Genomic DNA, 15101 nt, shown 5'->3' with positions numbered 1-15101 from the left:
TAATGTAAGTTGTATCGTTTGTTGATCTTGGAGTCGAGATCGTTTTTATTTTGAAAATAAGTTATGAAACGTGAAAATAACGTGTGAAATGTGAAAATAGCGTGTGAAATCTGAAAAAAGTGTGAAATGTGAAAATAACGTGTGAAAGCTGCGAAATTCTTCTTCTAACCTCAAAACTTTTACCATGGATATATCCATAACCATAGCGTTCCACCCTCCTTCCCCTCACGGTCCCGAAATTCAGTTTTTCCTCATATAAAGTTTTACCGAGCTTTATAATATTGTTTTTCTTTTTTTTTATATCTGTACTAATATTATAAAGCTCAGGAGTTTATTTGTTTAAATGCGCTAATCTCAGAAACTAATGGTCTGATTTGAAAAATTCTTTCTATATGAGATAGCCCATTTGTCGAGGGAGGCTATAGGCTATAGATAATCACGCTAAGAGCAATAGAAGCGGAGTCCACGCGGACGAGGTCACGTGCAGGAGCTAGTGTATGTATACGATATATTTAAAGAATGGTTTGTATAAGAGTGTGGTCGTGTTCCCAGGGCGTGCTGAGCGCGCGCGCGCTGGTGGTGGTGAGCGCGGGCTGGCCGGTGGACGGGCGCGCGCCGGCGCTGCGCCTGCTGCCGCTGGCGCGCCTGCTGCAGCGCGAGCCCGCCGCCGCGCAGCTGGCCGCCTACCCCGGCCCGCTGCTCCGGGGTACGACACGCACACGCACACGCACTCGGTGACACGCTCCACGGTCCACACGAGCAGTAGGGCGCGGCGCTGCCCTGCTGCCGCTGGCGCGCCTGCTGCAGCGCGAGCCCGCCGCCGCGCAGCTGGCCGCCTACCCCGGCCCGCTGCTCCGGGGTACGACACGCACACGCACACGCACTCGGTGACACGCTCCACGGTCCACACGAGCAGTAGGGCGCGGCGCTGCCCTGCTGCCGCTGGCGCGCCTGCTGCAGCGCGAGCCCGCCGCCGCGCAGCTGGCCGCCTACCCCGGCCCGCTGCTCCGGGGTACGACACGCACACGCACACGCACTCGGTGACACGCTCCACGGTCCACACGAGCAGTAGGGCGCGGCGCTGCCCTGCTGCCGCTGGCGCGCCTGCTGCAGCGCGAGCCCGCCGCCGCGCAGCTGGCCGCCTACCCCGGCCCGCTGCTCCGGGGTACGACACGCACACGCACACGCACTCGGTGACACGCTCCACGGTCCACACGAGCAGTAGGGCGCGGCGCTGCCCTGCTGCCGCTGGCGCGCCTGCTGCAGCGCGAGCCCGCCGCCGCGCAGCTGGCCGCCTACCCCGGCCCGCTGCTCCGGGGTACGACACGCACACGCACACGCACTCGGTGACACGCTCCACGGTCCACACGAGCAGTAGGGCGCGGCGCTGCCCTGCTGCCGCTGGCGCGCCTGCTGCAGCGCGAGCCCGCCGCCGCGCAGCTGGCCGCCTACCCCGGCCCGCTGCTCCGGGGTACGACACGCACACGCACACGCACTCGGTGACACGCTCCACGGTCCACACGAGCAGTAGGGCGCGGCGCTGCCCTGCTGCCGCTGGCGCGCCTGCTGCAGCGCGAGCCCGCCGCCGCGCAGCTGGCCGCCTACCCCGGCCCGCTGCTCCGGGGTACGACACGCACACGCACACGCACTCGGTGACACGCTCCACGGTCCACACGAGCAGTAGGGCGCGGCGCTGCCCTGCTGCCGCTGGCGCGCCTGCTGCAGCGCGAGCCCGCCGCCGCGCAGCTGGCCGCCTACCCCGGCCCGCTGCTCCGGGGTACGACACGCACACGCACACGCACTCGGTGACACGCTCCACGGTCCACACGAGCAGTAGGGCGCGGCGCTGCCCTGCTGCCGCTGGCGCGCCTGCTGCAGCGCGAGCCCGCCGCCGCGCAGCTGGCCGCCTACCCCGGCCCGCTGCTCCGGGGTACGACACGCACACGCACACGCACTCGGTGACACGCTCCACGGTCCACACGAGCAGTAGGGCGCGGCGCTGCCCTGCTGCCGCTGGCGCGCCTGCTGCAGCGCGAGCCCGCCGCCGCGCAGCTGGCCGCCTACCCCGGCCCGCTGCTCCGGGGTACGACACGCACACGCACACGCACTCGGTGACACGCTCCACGGCCGACACGAGCAGTAGGGCGCGGCGCTGCGCCTGCTGCAGCGCGAGCCTACTATGAATATACTATGAATAAATATTTAGTTTTATACGAGTACATAATATATTATAATAAAATGATCGCCTGCTATAACGACTTAAGACAAGTTTAAAACGTACCGTGTGACCGGCAGGAGTGACGCACAAGAAGAGCGTGGTGGAGTACTGCGCGGCGAGGGCGCGCGACGCGGCCACGCTGGGCGGGCCCGACGTGGTCGGGTACGCGCTGCTGTGGGACCTGCTGGCGCTGCTGCTGCGGCAGAACGGGGTGCGTCGCACCGACACTACCTTATACTTCCTTTTTGTTTCATTCATCACAACGAACTTAGAGGTTGTCCATTAATCACGTGAGGCTCGAAAGGGGGGGGGGAGAGATTAAAAAAACGGGGGGTTGCCTTATAACGAGATATCACGTGTATTTATTTTTCATTAAACGTGCTATTTCTAAACCTGGTACTAGGTAGTCTAAAACCTCACCAAATTTCACCAAGGAACCCTGGTTGTTATAAAGGGGTGAAAAAGTTCCTGAAAACATTGCGTGATTAATGGACTGCCTCTTAGTACAAATTTAAATAAAACGAGCTAATCTGGCACAAATTGTACCGCTGTGCTATTATTTTGTTGAATATATCTACTTTTTTCATTTTTTTTTTTTTTTATGGAAACCTTGTAACTATAACGAATACAACAAAAGAATTATCTGATTTGGTAAAGTTATGCGAAATCAATAATCAATGCGCGTACATACATTTCAGATATGTATTCATTTATATTTACATATATATTCAAATAGTAAAGTTATAAATTAAAATTACATTCCAGGTTGTCGTTGGTTCGGACGTCGCCGAGTTGTTGATGAAAAATACGAAAGAATTCGAATATAAGATACCGGAAAAGGGCACGGGTAAGTTACACTCTGTTCACCTCTTTTCTGTACAAGAAGCAATATATAAATTTGATATTTGGTGCACCAATCTTAGTGTTTAATGTGTGTTAACCGTGAAAGTGAGCTAATATAAATTATTTTTAATTCAGAACGTGGCTCGTCGCTGTCGGGTTCGCTGGACGTTGAACGCGAGGTGCCGTCACCGCCACTGCCGGTCGACCCACCGCGTAAGTGTTTAAATATCAATGAAGTAACACCTTAATTCGATTTTAAGTCTTAAAAACATATTTTACTTTTCTAACTTTCATTACGATATAGTTAAATCTAAAAATTTCCGTATCTTCCGAAGAAGAAATCAAAACATCAAATTGCAGCAATTTTCACAAAAAGAAAAATAACTTCGTGTTGTGTTATTCCGCGGGACTATTATTTCGTTCACGCTAGATGTCGCTAGTAAAATTTTAATCAAGTTTTATTTAGAAATGTTATTTTTTAATTTAGATTAAATATATTTAAATCAATCACATAAACGTTTGTTTAATTACAGTTGAAGAAGAAACAGTTAAACCGGTTATCGACGAAAAGGAAGCAATAGAACGCTTCCGAGAATACCTCATCTATGGAAACCGACAAGAGGCTCTGGGTGAGTTAACATGTTTTACGGAAGATTTATTTGTATTGACATATTTATAGAAACAAATAAATTTAATAGTTCATTACTACGTCTTTTCTAAAGCCAAATAAAAGTAAGGGTCATGTTTATATAATCAGGAATGTCTAAAAGGTCCGTCACTATACTAACCACGGAAAGTAACCTCTAAACTTCATGAAATATAGCCCTGTAACAAAATTTCCAATTTTATTTTTATTGAGTGTACTTGCACAATCTATTGTGCACAAAAACACATCGACATAGTCGCGTATCGTTCGCGTCATGTAAAAAGAACGCTGGCTGTCAAAATGCGCAAAGGCGATTTATCGGTCTATTTGGTGGTATGAGGTAGGGGGCGGGTGTTTATCACGTGTCGCATGCTTGCCGGTGTGCTATTGGTTGGACAGTTCGACGTCGACTCAAAATACTATCGCGCACAAAAGTTTTAAATTGCGAAATAGTTTTACATAGAGAAGTGAGAAAAATTATTTATAACGTATAATTCGCGTCATGTAAAAAGAACGCTGGGTGTCAAAATGCGCAAAGGTGATTTACAGTGTTGCCAACTCTCGAAAAAACTTTGGTGTCAAAATGCGCAAAGGCGATTTACAGTGTTGCCAACTCTCGAAAAAACTTTTTTCTACTGTCCATTTTTTGGAACAGTCTTATATGGTAAACAAACCACTGTCAATCGTAATCTCTGTCGTAATCGTAATGTCTGTTTTTTCCGCATTTATCACTCACTTTCACAACGCATTAGCATACAGACACTTGTAAAACTCCATTTACTATTTATTTCACTAAAAAACAAATATCAATTTATCATTTTGAACACATAAAAACTTTAAAAATACGAATATTGAGAGTACAGATAATTAATATTTTTGAATACGACATTTCAATAAATTCAAAATTTGTTATTGCTTTTGTTTAAAAAAATTGTAATTTTGTAAAGTGATAATTATTATACTTACTTAGTGCGAATTATTTGCACTGGTATTTCTAGTATTTTTTAATGTACCTTCTACCAATAACCATTATACGAAGTAGCGAATGAAAGCCTAATTAAAAAATAAAACAGTAGTACTTTCGTGCGCGAGTATACCCATGCGCAAACGCACCCCCTCCAGTTTCTTTCAGTGTTTTTTTTTTCATGACGCGAGTTATACTACCTCAACTGCTCCGAATGCGCATGTTCTATAACTTTCTAGAAAACTCGAATGAGCAACAGTGCTCTAAAAGATGGCACTATAACTTTACACGAGCAAGTTAGCAGAGTTGGTCACGTCTACCAGAGTCCAGAGCTAGAATATACTGAATCGAGCTCCCCCGCAGAGTACGCGATGAGCGCCGGGCTGTGGGCGCACGCGCTGGCGCTGGCGGCGGGCGAGCGGCGCTCGCGCGGCGCCGTGCTGGCGCGCTTCACCGCGGCGCTGGCGCCCGCCGACCCGCTGCACTCGCTCTACACCGCGCTGCAGCAGCGCGCGCCGCCGCTGCTAGCCGTGAGCACTCGCCACTCTCTCTAGGGGGTGGGGGGGCCCTCTCACTCTGGCGGCGGGCGAGCGGCGCTCGCGCGGCGCCGTGCTGGCGCGCTTCACCGCGGCGCTGGCGCCCGCCGACCCGCTGCACTCGCTCTACACCGCGCTGCAGCAGCGCGCGCCGCCGCTGCTAGCCGTGAGCACTCGCCACTCTCTCTAGGGGGTGGGGGGGCCCTCTCACTCTGGCGGCGGGCGAGCGGCGCTCGCGCGGCGCCGTGCTGGCGCGCTTCACCGCGGCGCTGGCGCCCGCCGACCCGCTGCACTCGCTCTACACCGCGCTGCAGCAGCGCGCGCCGCCGCTGCTAGCCGTGAGCACTCGCCACTCTCTCTAGGGGGTGGGGGGGCCCTCTCACTCTGGCGGCGGGCGAGCGGCGCTCGCGCGGCGCCGTGCTGGCGCGCTTCACCGCGGCGCTGGCGCCCGCCGACCCGCTGCACTCGCTCTACACCGCGCTGCAGCAGCGCGCGCCGCCGCTGCTAGCCGTGAGCACTCGCCACTCTCTCTCCCCCCTCTCACTCTGGCGGCGGGCGAGCGGCGCTCGCGCGGCGCCGTGCTGGCGCGCTTCACCGCGGCGCTGGCGCCCGCCGACCCGCTGCACTCGCTCTACACCGCGCTGCAGCAGCGCGCGCCGCCGCTGCTAGCCGTGAGCACTCGCCACTCTCTCTCCCCCCCCTCCCTCTGGCGGCGGGCGGGCGGCGTTACTATAGCCTAAAAAATGTTTAAGAACTTAAAAAAAAAAATCTACTCTCATTTAATCTTGTACTAGCTAATCTCTTACTGAGGTATAGCAGGAAATATCCAACTCAAATCCTAGAGCAGCCCGACTGGGGAAGTACCTAAACCTTACAGAAGATCCCAGCTAAATAACACTGCTCGCATGCAGTGGTGTGCAAATTTAGTAAATGAATGTGTTTTTATTGACTCAGGGCGCGTCGGACCCGCGCTGGGGCGACTGGCGGCCGCACGCAGCCATCCTGCTGGCTAACGGGGGCGCGCGGCCGGAGCAGGAGCGACGCACGCTGGCGCAGCTCGGTGAGCGCACGCTACTACTGCACCGGCGTTCGTTAACGGGGGTAGTCGATGTTGCTGGTGCAGTCGAATACGTGGAGTTGCGTGTAAAACTATATAAAACAAACGGCTATTATAATGATCTATTTTTAAAATTTTAATTGTTAAATATTTCGTTTTCAATGTAAATAAAACTTAGAGTTTTTAGAGTTGGACGTAATTTTTTTTAGTTAGAATAAAATTTATTTACATGTCGAATTAACGAGAGCATAATGTAGTGTAATGATGTATTTTATAACTGTGTTTTAATGTTATTGTTAAAATTTTACCTTTTGAAATAAGTTGCATTTTGGGTTTACCCACCGGACTAAATAATGACAATTGGCCACCAGGCGACACGCTCAGCGCCCGCGGGCTGCTGTACTCGGCGCAGTTCTGCTACCTGTCGGCGGGCGAGCCCTTCGCGCCGCACCCGCTGGCCCCGCTGCAGCCGCCCCGCTCGCCCCGCGCGCCGTCCCCGACCGGCGCCCCGGCCGCCCCGGCCGCCCCGCCGCGCCTGTCGCTGCTGCTGGCGGACCCCCGAGCGCCGACCCTGGCGCGCTTCGCCACCAACGAGGCGATCTTCGCGACGGAGGTGTACGAGTACGCGCTGTCGCTCAGCTCCGCGCAGCAGGACTACGTGCTGGACGAGCTCACGGTGGGTGCCCCCCTCCCCCGCCCGCACGCTCAGCCCGAGCCGCGCGCTCTCACGGCCGTCCTCGCCGCAGGTGTACAAGCTGGTGCTGGCGGCGCGGCTGGCGGACGCGGGCCAGGCGGAGCGCGCGCTGCAGTACGCCGAGCGCGCCGCGCGCGCGCTGGCCGCCGCGCCGCGCCGCTCCGCCGCGCTGGCCGCCGCCGTGGCGCAGCTGGCCGACCGGTACGGCGCCACACACAGCTCCAGCCTTCAATTTTTAATAAGGACTCATTCAAAATGATTTTCCAACATCAGTCGAGTACCCAAACTCCATACAAATTTTAAAAATTATGCGTGTGATGTATGGCGTGTGCCCGCAGGCTGAAGTACTGCGACCCCGCGCTGGCGGACGAGGCGGCGGAGGAGGCGGGCTCGGGCTCGGACGCGGGCGAGCCGTCGCCGCGGCGCCAGCGCTGGCTGCGCGACCTGCACGCCACCGCGGCGCAGCTGGCGGTGAGTTGAGCACTTGCAGTTCGTCATCTTCCTGCCCTCATCCCACTTGTGTAGGGTCGGCACAACATGTTTTCCTCTTCCATTCCTCTATTATTCATCACTTCCTAACCTAACCTATTGCTGCTCACTTTCTCCGTCACATGTGCTCTTTTCAAACTTTACAGTTACACGTATACAAGGACTAAACTTTCATCACAAGTGTATAATGTATTCGTTTAAAATAACATTCACATCTGTGGATATAAAGCACCGTTTGCAACAATATTTTATTACAACAGTTGTTTTAAATAATTCCATCCAGTTGCTGACTTACATAAATTAAACGAAATAAAGAAATAGAAACAATAGGAAAGTTTTTATATTAAATATTACTGTTCCAGGCGGAGGAGTCCCAGCAGAACACTCCGCAGCACCACGCAACCGTGAACCACGTCGCTGACTCCGCGCAGTACCCGCAGTGGGACCAGGTGAGCAATCTTTCATTACCAAATCAACTACCCAAACAAAAGTCAAACACTATTTTTGATGATCATTTAATTGATCATTGACGACGCATTGGCACAGCGCTCACAGCACTGGCTGTTGCTCGTGGGTTCGATCCCTGTTCATGACTAACATTTTTATTGGCAAGAAAATACCACTGGAGGCTGTTGTGTGTTTATTTATTTATATATATACTCATAATTAGTTCAGTTTAGTTTTGACCTAAATTATCAGAGAAGCTATAAGGAATAATTTGTAAAAATATTATTTTTTCCAGACTCTTCAGCAACCCTCATCAGTACCCCAGTACCCGGACCCCGTCGATGACACTCTAGACTACCCGTCCCAGTACTACCAGAGTACGCCTGTGCAACAACAGCAGTATCAACAAGAGCCGGAGCCGCAGCAACAACAACAACAGCCGCAGCAGCACTACGAGCCGCAGCAGCAGCACTACGAGTCGCAGCAGCAGTACGGCTACGAAGATCACACGCAGTACGCGGACCCGTACTGGCAGGGCAACGCGCAATACGAGTATAATGAGGTGAGTAACGCCGTTATACACGTACTAAACTTATGATTATTTATTAGGCGTATTATGCGTGAAAAAATTATAATACTTTTTAAGAAAGTTTAGTTCTGTAAACGATTTAGATGGGTTGTATGTCAATGACCAAAATTTAAACGATCATATATGTAAACAAATTAATGCAAACGTAGTATAAAACGTACATTAAAACGATTGTTGCGTCACTTCTCGGTAAACTATTTTCAATATGGTTTCGAGCGACTCGAACGTCGGTCTTTTACCGATTCCCCGCGTCAATCAATTGAAAAAACGTCTAAGAATCGAGTCCCCGTGCCCCCGTGCCCGTACCGCCGCGGCGTGTCAGTGTCGGCGCGGTGCCGTCACGCCGTGTGTGCGATGTGCTAACGCGTGTTGTGGGGGCAGCCCGCGCCGCCCCCGGCCGGCCTGCGCCGCCGCCGCCCGCCCCCGCCGCCCCCGCGCCCGCCCCCGCGCCCGCGCTACGGGCACGTCGTCGGCGACACGGTGGAGCGGTGGGCGCGGGCGGCGCCCTCGCGGCGCGCCACGCGGCCGCTCGTGTTCGGCGGCACGTTCCCCATCGACGAGCCGGAGAGTGTGCGCCTGCGGCACACGGTGGAGCGCAGCGTGGAGCGCTTCGAGGCGCTGCTGGCGCGCCGGCCCGCGGCGAAGACCTTCGCCATCGACGAGCCGCTGGCCTGGCGGGGCGCTGAGCCGGACGGCGGGGGCGCCGCGCCGGACGGGGGGGGCGCCGAGCCGGACGCGCGCTACTACGTGGCCGGCCCCGAGACCTTCGCCATCGACGAGCCCGTGCCCTACTAGCGCCCTCCGACGCGGCCGACGACGGTTGCCGTGCATTTAGATTGTATTTATTTATTTATGTTTTTGTCATCTGATATTTATTTCGATTTATTGTTTACAAATTGTGACTGAACGATTTGCTATGAGGTACGATATGATACCGTTCTGTGATACTTCGGATCTGATCTAATGATTTATTCAAACTACAAAATTGTGATATCAAAACGAAACATGACAGCGTCAACCTCCTGAATTAAATCGTAATACTACGATGTATTTTTTTCTTACTTTGTGCTATTTTATTGTTTTGTAACTATTTTATTAATTATTTTTGACTAATTAGCACACTGTTGTTCTATTAAAATGTTTTACTGTTGTAGAGCACATTTATTACCCAGCAGAAAATATTGCACGTCATAGGTTGTCATATGGCTTGCGATAATTCAGCTTGCTGCAAAGTCTTAATATATCGTCAACGTCGCTCACATGTCTGCAATATTTCAGCCAGTACTATATTTACACAGAGCTAAACGCTCAATTTATAGCGTAAGGTAGTTGAGGTCCAAAAACTATCTACCACTTTTTATCCATGTTGGGTGGTTTCAGCAGCTCAAACAACTAAACAAGATTAAAAATAAGTTTTGATACCTATTATAATCAGTAAATAAGGTGTTTTTAAGGACACTAAATAAGAAGATGAAACCTCCAATTTGATTTTCACTTGAACTCCATTTAAATAGTAAATTAAGAATTTTCTTACTTCCGTAGTTCCGTACAAATTATATTAAACTGTCAGACAGTTTTTTTAATTTGGTTTTTACTATTCGTACGTCTTAAAAAAACTAGTGGTTGTAACAACTCTAGATAAATACAGAAAATGTTTAATGTTCGTGCGACAGGGACAGCGCTCTACAAAACCTAATCAAGCCGAGACTAACAATGTGCAATATTTTCTGCTGGATACCGTACTAATGTACTGTGTAGTTTTTGCAATAAACGGTTATAAAACAATTTTGTCTTCATTTTTTTAAATTGAATCCTGCGTTTCCAATTAAATGTTTCTGATTATTTATACTGACATGATACCCATAGGCTTAGTGACGGTGGTGACGAATGAATTTATAGTGATTGAGTAATTTGTTGACGGATTTTAGAGTAACTATTGAGTTTTTTGCCAGGTATTTTCAGCAGAAAACACATTTCGAAACAGTGAAAGCTTAAAAAAAATAACCATTAAAATTAAAATATATTCTGTTAATGTTGATTTAATAGGTGTGAGGGAAGTTTTGAAGCCTATTTGAATGAATACTACTAACCTACTGATAAATGTGACTGATTAATTGTTGTTTTAATTATTTATAAAAAATTATCCATAAAATATCATATACTTCTTTATATTATTTACATTTTTATGTACTACAAATATTGGTTAGACATTTTAGTCCATAGCTTCTTTCTATTTCGTTGAATTTAAGGTGCACTTACTGAGAGATTTAATTTTAAAATCGATAATGTCAAGAACTGATTCTCTTAAATTATGCTTTAAAATACCTTAATCGGTCAACAAAATAGTTGAGAATGTTTTGGCATCCTCTAATACACTTACATACATTACTTTCAATGGGTGTGCTTACCATGTACAGGTGAATACAACCGAGAGGCATTACATAACAAGTATTAGTTAAGTTCAGCTGTAAATTTACGTTTTAACCACTTTCTATTTGACAGATCTTTTATGTAGCTTAGAAATGTTCATTATATATTTTGTATAATGAATGCTTCTGGTTTAGTATTCACCCGTGCAAGACTGATGTATCAAATGTAGTTGTAAGCAAAGAATGTTTCTAACTGGCCATATTGACGTGTAACATGACAGCAGAGCGGCGAGAACTCGCGGCCGACGATCACGATGCCAGGTGCGACTCGCAACGCGCCTCGCGACGAGGACCGGCCGTCGTCGGCTGAAGTAAGTGCCTACATGCACCTGTCACTGTTTGATACTTCTGTTCTAGTTTTCGTTGTGGTACAGCAGGAATTTCCTGCTCAAAATACGGAGCAGACCGACTGGGGTAGTACCTCGACCTTACAGAAGATTACAGCTAAATAATACTGTGTCAAGCAATATTGTGTTCCTGTTGCTGAGTAAGGTGATCAGAGCTCCTGGGGATTGGATTGGCAACGCGCTTGCGATGCCTCTGGTGTTGCAGGCGTCTATAAGCTACGGTAATCGCTTACCATCAAGCGAGCCGCACGCTTGTTTGCCGACCTAGTGACATAAAAAAAAAGACGCATAAAAATGTACACGAACAATTGAGGTTCTACACTTATTGCGTTGTTAGGAAACTTAATTTTAATTATCAAATATATTTCTGTTATATTTTTTAGATGTTTCTAGCTCAGGTCAGTTCACATACTAAAATTATCTAATACAAATAACAAAAATATCCATATCAAATCTAAAACAATGGTAAAATCATCCATATTGGCACTCGGGAAAGCCTTTATTAATCCAAATGAATAAATTAATGGTTATATTATGACAGTTCCCTTCATAATTGAATTCTACCATTTAAATATTTTGTAAATCCAATACCAATCGATATCAAATTTTCCCAGCAAAACGACCGAGACTCGGACAGCCCCAAGTCCACCGGCAAGGAGGCGAAGAGCTCCGAGGGCGCTAAGGACAACAAGAGCGGCAAGGGCGGCGGCGGCGGCTGGCTGGGCGGCTTCCTCACCAAGCTGTCGCGGCGCGCGCCCAACCAGATGATCCTGCCCGACGACACCAACCCCACCGTGAGTGCCTCCCCGCTGTCCCCGCCGACCCCGCTGTCCTCGCTCCAGCTGCCCACGCTCATGTAGGGCGCGCCTGTGCTCGATAACTGTCACCTGCCTGTGTAATGCTCTCTTTACGAAATACTTTTCAATGCCTCTCGTTCCTACCTTCCCTATTTGTTCGATTAGTATGTGAAAATGTATTTACAGTATATTATTTATCTACGTTGTTGAATTTAAAATATATTTATGTACTTATAACTATTATATACTTATATTGTATTATATTTACTTATATATCTGTAAAATAAATAATAAAGTAATCCCCCGATTTTTGTCTTTTATTGATTCTTCATGAACTATTTGTGTAGCGTGGGTAAATATGTCAACGTGATAAGCATGATAAGTAAGTGTCGTGCGCAAGACCGTGTGCAGTGCGCACGCACGCACGCACACGCACGCGCACGCGCACGTGCTCACAGCCGTGTGTCGCAGATCGTGTGGGACGAGCAGCGCAAGCGCTGGCGCAACACGGCGGAGCCCGAGTCCGAGCCCGCCGCGCCGCCGCCGCCGCCCGCCCTGACCGCCCTGGCCGCGCAGCTGTGAGTCCGCCCTCTGTCGACTTGCTTCATCTGTCTTTAAAGCACGAACACCTCTAAATATATTCACCTATATTACAAAACGTTTAGCTCATACGTGTCGATGTCTAGTAGTTATATTTTGATACAATTTCATAGCAACTCTTGCAATTATTTCTGATTGCGTGCACTGTTGTTTATTAGTATTAAATGTGACAAAAGAAAAGAAGATTCTGTTTTTGTTTTTTTTTTTATGTGATATATCCACAGGCTTATTATGCCCGTGCTTTTGTTATTTCATATATTATTATTATTATTTTTTAACATGCATCGTTACTTCGCCGTAACTTTAGAATCCTAGAAGTCTTAATAACTAGTCTTAAAATTTCAAATTTCTAAAAGTCGACGCGAGTCCACTGATCAAGACTATTTCTACATATTGCTTTTTTATATTTTTATATAGTAATTATTTTTATTATATTTACACTTATTTGCTAACTACAATAATTACTGAGATGATTGCAACATGTACCACCTCTGCTCAGAAGCACGTCGACTCCGCTCGGGTCGCCGGCGGCGCCCGGCGCTCCGCCCGCCGCGCCCGTGTCGAACATCTTTAAAATGCAGAAAGGACGACGTGAGTCGCTTTACATAATTATCTAATTTTCACCATTGCATGTTAATTATAACAAACGATATAAAAATATCGGTTATGAGTGTTATTTGTCAAATATATCTTTTATTTTATTGATTATACTGTGTGGCTACGGTACTAAAGAATATCGCCACCCCCTTTCTTCCCGTGGGTGTCGTAAGAGGCGACTAAGGGATAACACAGTTCCACTACCACCTTGGAACTTATAAAGCCGACCGATGGCGGGATAACCATCCAACTGCTGGCTTTGAAATACACAGGCCGAAGACGGGCAGCAGCGTCTTCGGTGCGACAAAGCCAGCCCTGCGGTCACCAACCCGCCTGCCCAGCGTGGTGACTATGGGCAAAACACATGAGTTCACGTTATTTTTGGCGTGAACTTGTGGAGGCCTATGTTCAGCAGTGGACTGTATAGGCTGTAATGATGATAATGATTATAACTTATAACACACCCTCAGATATAAAGAAGTCGTACGTGGACGTGCTGAACCCGGGCGGGGCGCGCATGTCGGCGGCGCCGCTGGCCGCGCCCCCCGCGCCGCCCCTCGCGCCGCTGCCGCCCGCCCCGCCGCCCACCGACTACTTCGTGCCCGCGCCGGCACCTGCGCAGGTACAGCTACTAACATTGCTCTCAAATAGTGTTCTGTTTCTGTGGTGAGTGAGATGATCAGAGTTCCTGGGGGGATTGGGGGAAGGACACCGCACTTGTGTGCTTCTGGTATTACTGTCGTCCATAAACTAAGGTATCCGCTTACCATCAGGCAGACTGCGCTTGGCTGCCACCTTTGTAATTAAGAAAAAAACTACCCACACTATTTAAAAAGGTCTCTACACAAATATGATACCCATAAAATGATAATTTCACTACTAACATTAATTTCATACTGTAATCAGCCGGTCCACAAGCCCGTGCAAGTGTCCATTCCCTCCTCTCCCGAAGACTCCCCCCACCCTCCTCCGACACCACCCCTAACAGAGGTAACTCGCAAATAAAGTCATAATTAATTCGAACCACGTATAGTTGAAATATGTATGAAATTAGTTCTTTAGTAGTGCTAATCGGATATATTTGATTTCACGCTACCAGGAGTCCAGTCACTAGCAGGAGGTATAGCAAACTTTTCACATCTCATAAAAAGTACAATTTGTTCTTAAATGATGCCATTTCTAATGTAATAGCTGACGGCAGTCTCGTTTATTTATTTTATTATTATTATTATTATTATAATTTAATAGTATTCATATTATTAATTAATAGTTATTACATGTATGTAAATCAGAGCATATATTTTTCAGTGAAATTATATGTATTCCGCAGGGTGGAATCTACGACCCGGCGCAGCTGGCGGCCGCCGACGACGACTACCGCAGCGGGATATGAAGCCGGTGTCATGTTACTAAGGAATTAATGTTGAGGATACGATAAACTATTATTACTTCTAAATAATAAAGAGACAGGGTTGTTATAGCGATTAAGTTTTAACACCGAACACACCTGAACGTCTAAACGAAGTGAATACGAAGCGATACACGCATTCGTTAAGCTACGCCCAGACTTGTGCAATTTTAAAACGTTTTAAAATGCTCGGTTTCGCTTGGTCGCACGGGTGTGTTCGTTACTTTAGTTGGAATGTTTTAGTTTTTGTTACTGTGACATTCATATTACATTCCTCTTTACATTTAGGAAGTGTTTTACAAATTATTTAATCTCTTAGACATGAAATATAATCAGGAATTCAGTTTGTAACAACCCTGATTTGATTATGTAGATTGGAATCGAGAAATGACGGATAGAACAAATTCGGCCATATTGCGAGTTATTTTTATATAATAATA

The 15101-nt window shown here is 48.4% G+C and overlaps 1 protein-coding gene across 1 annotated transcript in view; it reads left to right on the top strand.

Moving 5' to 3' along the window:
• Window positions 1–14646, top strand: part of LOC123662644 — a 29146-nt gene extending 14500 nt beyond the window's left edge. The window contains exons 11-32 of the mRNA XM_045597457.1: window positions 553–706; window positions 2296–2429; window positions 2984–3065; window positions 3197–3274; window positions 3595–3690; window positions 5035–5201; window positions 5263–5373; window positions 5435–5545; window positions 5607–5717; window positions 5768–5878; window positions 6162–6267; window positions 6636–6940; window positions 7011–7159; window positions 7297–7429; window positions 7810–7896; window positions 8190–8456; window positions 11134–11223; window positions 11874–12053; window positions 12528–12634; window positions 13156–13247; window positions 13724–13875; window positions 14584–14646. Of these exons, the coding sequence (XP_045453413.1) occupies window positions 553–706; window positions 2296–2429; window positions 2984–3065; window positions 3197–3274; window positions 3595–3690; window positions 5035–5201; window positions 5263–5373; window positions 5435–5545; window positions 5607–5717; window positions 5768–5878; window positions 6162–6267; window positions 6636–6940; window positions 7011–7159; window positions 7297–7429; window positions 7810–7896; window positions 8190–8456; window positions 11134–11223; window positions 11874–12053; window positions 12528–12634; window positions 13156–13247; window positions 13724–13875; window positions 14584–14646 (2886 nt within the window). The remainder of the gene's footprint in view (window positions 1–552; window positions 707–2295; window positions 2430–2983; window positions 3066–3196; window positions 3275–3594; window positions 3691–5034; window positions 5202–5262; window positions 5374–5434; window positions 5546–5606; window positions 5718–5767; window positions 5879–6161; window positions 6268–6635; window positions 6941–7010; window positions 7160–7296; window positions 7430–7809; window positions 7897–8189; window positions 8457–11133; window positions 11224–11873; window positions 12054–12527; window positions 12635–13155; window positions 13248–13723; window positions 13876–14583) is intronic.
• Window positions 14647–15101: the final 455 nt, after the last annotated feature.

This window comes from Melitaea cinxia, chromosome 2, assembly GCF_905220565.1.
Source record: "Melitaea cinxia chromosome 2, ilMelCinx1.1, whole genome shotgun sequence".
NCBI lineage: Eukaryota > Metazoa > Arthropoda > Insecta > Lepidoptera > Nymphalidae > Melitaea > Melitaea cinxia.
This window is presented reverse-complemented; position numbering and strand designations above follow the sequence as displayed.